Source organism: Austrofundulus limnaeus, unplaced genomic scaffold (genome assembly GCF_001266775.1).
Source record: "Austrofundulus limnaeus strain Quisiro unplaced genomic scaffold, Austrofundulus_limnaeus-1.0 Scaffold445, whole genome shotgun sequence".
NCBI classification, from domain to species: Eukaryota; Metazoa; Chordata; class Actinopteri; order Cyprinodontiformes; family Rivulidae; genus Austrofundulus; species Austrofundulus limnaeus.
In genome coordinates this window covers 77063-81184 of record NW_013952847.1, presented here as the reverse complement: position 1 = coordinate 81184, position 4122 = coordinate 77063, and the positions used below count along the sequence as shown (strand labels likewise).

Genomic DNA, 4122 nt, shown 5'->3' with positions numbered 1-4122 from the left:
GTGTGTGTGTGTGTGTGTGTGTGTGTGTGTGTGTGTGTGTGTGTGTGTGTGTGTGTGTGTGTGGGAGCTACTGGCAAACGGCACGCAGAGTAGGCTGGCAGCGGAGGCAGCCAGGCTCACAGGCTGCAAAGCAATTTCACTGTTTGGCAATAGTGTTGTCTGTGTGTGTGGATTAGAGCTGACACCAGAGCAACTGAGTCATGCTAAATGTAGTACAATCACAAGCTTTTGTTCCTGATCTAAAACCCCACACCGCCTCGGAGATCCATGAAAGAGACGCTGCAAACTGGACACAGGATGGTAACAAAGGGGTGCGTAATGTCGCTGTAAGAGCGCAGCATTGCAACATGGTTATTTTTTTTAAAAAGCAGGATTAAAGTCATTTGTGGTGAAAGGCGTTGCGCCCGTGTTTTAGGAAATCAAGGTTTTTCTTATGTTTTCATAACATCCTTGAAAATCCTCTAAGTCTGTAATTTCATGTTTGTTTTAGAGCTAAAACAAAAACACATTTCCTCTGATAGTGACCCTGCTTTTTAATATCCTGACTGTCCAAACTCTTTCCACACCTCTAACRTTCTCTCCTCAGGTACACCATTGGCCCGTGAGTTGTCTCCAGGCCTGGCAGGACAGACCCTGACCCGTCCTTTTCACGCTCGCCCACAGAAATGCCATCTGGCTGGTGTGAATGATTACCACAGCAGCGGCCGGGCGACCCGCAGCCAGCAGGAACCAAGGTCACTCCACCTCAGCGCTTCACGCTTTCCCTGCCCTCTTTTCCATCAGCCTGCAAGGTGAATTATTCATCCTGCGCAGGTCGGGGCGCACAAATCTCCTGCACAAACACTAAAAAAACCTGCACACTCAGGCTGCTGATAWGATAACTTGTAATGAGAAAGTAAATGCTCCAGAGTGGAGCGGCTGAGAGGAACGGCTCACAGATGTGCCCGGGTAAATTCAAGAACAAGCTCTGGTGTGGGCTCGCAAAGGTGAAACAGCTGCGCTGACAACTGGCTCGAACCATGACTGAACGAGAAACGAGTCATTTAATTGATTTTTGACACATGCAGCAGAAGGTGTCACATTCAACCAGAAGCCTGTAGGAAACTTTTTTTTTACAGGCAACATTTTCCAGCATGTGCAGCTGACACTGAAATAAACCAAAACTTCTCCACAGGTTATCATGCTTGTAGACGAATGTCCTTTCTTTTTTTAATCAGATCACTTGTTTGCAAACTTTTATGCATWTTGTGAATGATTACTTAAGCTTTGCACAACATAATCTGAAAGTCACCCAAATAGGACATTATCTCAAAATGAAACTGGCAATACGGCTGCTATGTTCAACTCTTATTTATTCYGTTATTTCTTTTTAACAGGTGGTATTTACCTGTACCTGTTCATCCTTTAGATTTTAAATAATAAACTTTTGTCAGTAAGTTACCTGCATGTTAACACTGAGTTTTTTTGTAGAAACAAAGCTTGTTTGAGTTGAAATAGTGGGTGGCATGGCGAAGCAGCGGTTCGCTTTGTTTTGCGTATGAGAAGGGCACAAGTTGTAGACGGGCCGCAGTATTTATGTGTAGTGTTTACATGTTGTCTCTGCCAGGTACTCTGTGCTCAGACTAAACACATGCATGTCAGGTTAACTAGGTGTGTGTGTGTGTGTGGCCACATGATGACCTGTCCAGGGTGTACCCCATTTCTCCACCAATCAAACTGGAGACCGGCACCAGTTTGACCCTGAATGGAAAGGCAGGTAAATGAAAAAGGTGAGAAACTAAAAAAAAGGGGGGGGGGGATTTAATGAATAAAAGTAGTTGATCATTTACCTGATCTTGTCAAATGGCTTTAATGTATGAACTGTTTTGTATATATTTATATATACTAAAACAGAGGTTCTCAAACTAGGGTCCCAGGGCCCCCAGGGGTCAGTGAGAAGTATCTTGGGGTTCCTCAAAAAATTTCACTAAATAGTTCATTTCGTTTATATTTTAAAAAATGCATGGAGTACAATGAACTAATAAACCAAACATAAACTTAATAAAGATATATATTCCCGTGGCATTTAGGGGCTGAAATGACTATAATTTTTCTTTTAAAACAGCATGGGGTTTATGATGGGGGTCCCTGGAATTGTTTCACCCTTGTAAGGGGTCCSCAGACCCAAATGGCTTGAGAACCCCCTGTACTAAATTACTGATTTATAAAATGCTCACAAACTCACTAATAACCTGTTTATGKAACATGGATAAGTTATTTATAAAGGTAGCTGTGTTGTAAAGTGGTACCTTATATTRCAGGACATCACAGCTCAGATTAAGCCCCTTTATTACCTATAGATTATAAAGTTTTATGTCTGGGCCATATTATAAAGGTAACAGCAGAGAGGGAGGCTGCATGAAGCCACAACAACAACAACAACAACAACAACAACAACAACAACAACAACAACAACAACAACAACAACAGCTCTCCTCGCTCAGCCCTGGGGCTCCCCGCCTGGAGGACAGAGACAGGTCCGGCGGCTCAGGCCGGGGCTGTAACCGAGCCGAGCCTCAGACACCGGGGCTCCTTTATTCCCGCTCCCCGGTCGGCTCGGACCGGGGAGCTGCTGTCTTCTCTCCGGGTACAGAGCATCAGCCGCACGGCGGCCGGACACGGAGCCCCCTGCGCCGGCTGAGGCTGATTCAATTACCCGGCACCGCCAGCCTCCACACCGGCCGAGCAGAAAGCCTTGAAACGCGGCTTCAGGAGGGGAGAGGACCGGGTAGAGGACCGGGGAGAGGACCGGGGAGAGCGGACGCTGCGAAAAAACAGCGCTTTAGCGTCAACTTTCAGCTGACATGTTACATTTRGCGGAACCAACACAGTGTAATGATGTCCGTGACACAAACAAACTGCTCACCTGCCACATTCTCCATTAAACATTTTGCTGCCAGCTACATTACAGTCCACCACAAAAACAGCGACTCGGTTAAAAACTACCGGCGACGGAGAAAACACGTCCGAGCACAAAATAATTAACTTTCTCTGTCGCGAATAAAAACTTCCCCAAACCGTGTTAGCGAATAAAAAGTAGTGCGTTAGCCCGCTGCGACAAGAGCCGCATACCAGCCGCGGAGCCGTGTTTGTGCGGAGAGAGAGGAGGCAAAAGTTACTGTCTGCGTCCGAAAACAAGCGCGTTAAAAGTTTCCCCTTCGCCTGAGAGCGGCGGAGCTGAAGTCCGGGAGGAATCCAGAGCGAGAGGCGCGGAGAGGCTAGCGGCTGGTAGCAGCAGTGCTGTCCGCGGTGCTGAGCCCGGATCCTGTGGCTAACACTCTCACAGCCAGGCGGTGCTGCTCCGCGGTCGCTCCGCCGCTGATCAATGATTGAACCGAACAAAGGCAGAGCACGGATCAATTTCTAATAACTATCAATGCGACCGCTTTCCGCTCCCGTTCGCCCCGGACCGAGCTCGCACACGCCGGGGAGCACGGAGGAGGCGAGCCGCTGCGATAATCCGCGGAGAAAGGTGAGGATAGCACTAACCTGGAGCCGCCGTAGATCAAATTTCTTCCAATATTGAAACATCGATCCTACATCGGCGGCCATCTTGGGGGATATTGAGGAGATTTTTTTTCAGCGGCTGCAATAAATATGTGGGCTGGATTCCCCCTCGTTAAACAACCATCACCGGTCCCACTTTTTTTTTTTTTAAGAAAAGTAACAAACAGACTTAACACCAGAGTCCATCGATGTGTTTGACAAGTCTGCCGACATCCTTTTTTTGTGGAATTAAGACGAGRAAAAGTAGAGAATATTGCTGGCTGGTTGCCTACTGGTTGGAGAATTAAAAGAGCAGAATTGCGTCCCTCGGTTCGTCCGCCACATTAAAACTGCACAACTGCACTTGATTTTTGCTCCGGCAAAGTTATCAATACTGACGTAAAACCCGAGCTTGATCAATACTGTCTGGAAATGGGAAGGAGATGATGTGTAGATTAGTTGAGTTCTGGGAAAATAGCCAAGCCTACTTTTTTTTTTCTTTTTTTTTTTTCTTTTTTAGTGTGTTTATTATAGGAGCACGTGGGATTTTATCATTAGAGGCAGAGTGGCAAATTAGAAAGGCTACAGTATCAATAC

At 46.5% G+C, this 4122-nt stretch overlaps 1 protein-coding gene across 2 annotated transcripts in view; it reads right to left on the bottom strand.

Annotated features, from left to right (window-relative positions):
* cux2b (cut-like homeobox 2b) overlaps positions 1 to 4080 on the bottom strand; it is a 157516-nt gene extending 153436 nt beyond the window's left edge. The window contains exon 1 of one of the 2 annotated variants that reach the window (XM_014024890.1): positions 3529 to 4080. In XM_014024890.1, the coding sequence (XP_013880344.1) occupies positions 3529 to 3591 (63 nt within the window). In that variant the 5' untranslated portion in view covers positions 3592 to 4080. Of the gene's footprint in view, positions 1 to 2905; positions 3445 to 3528 lie in introns of those variants that run through there. The other variant, XM_014024891.1, reaches the window with a different exon arrangement.
* Positions 4081 to 4122: the final 42 nt, after the last annotated feature.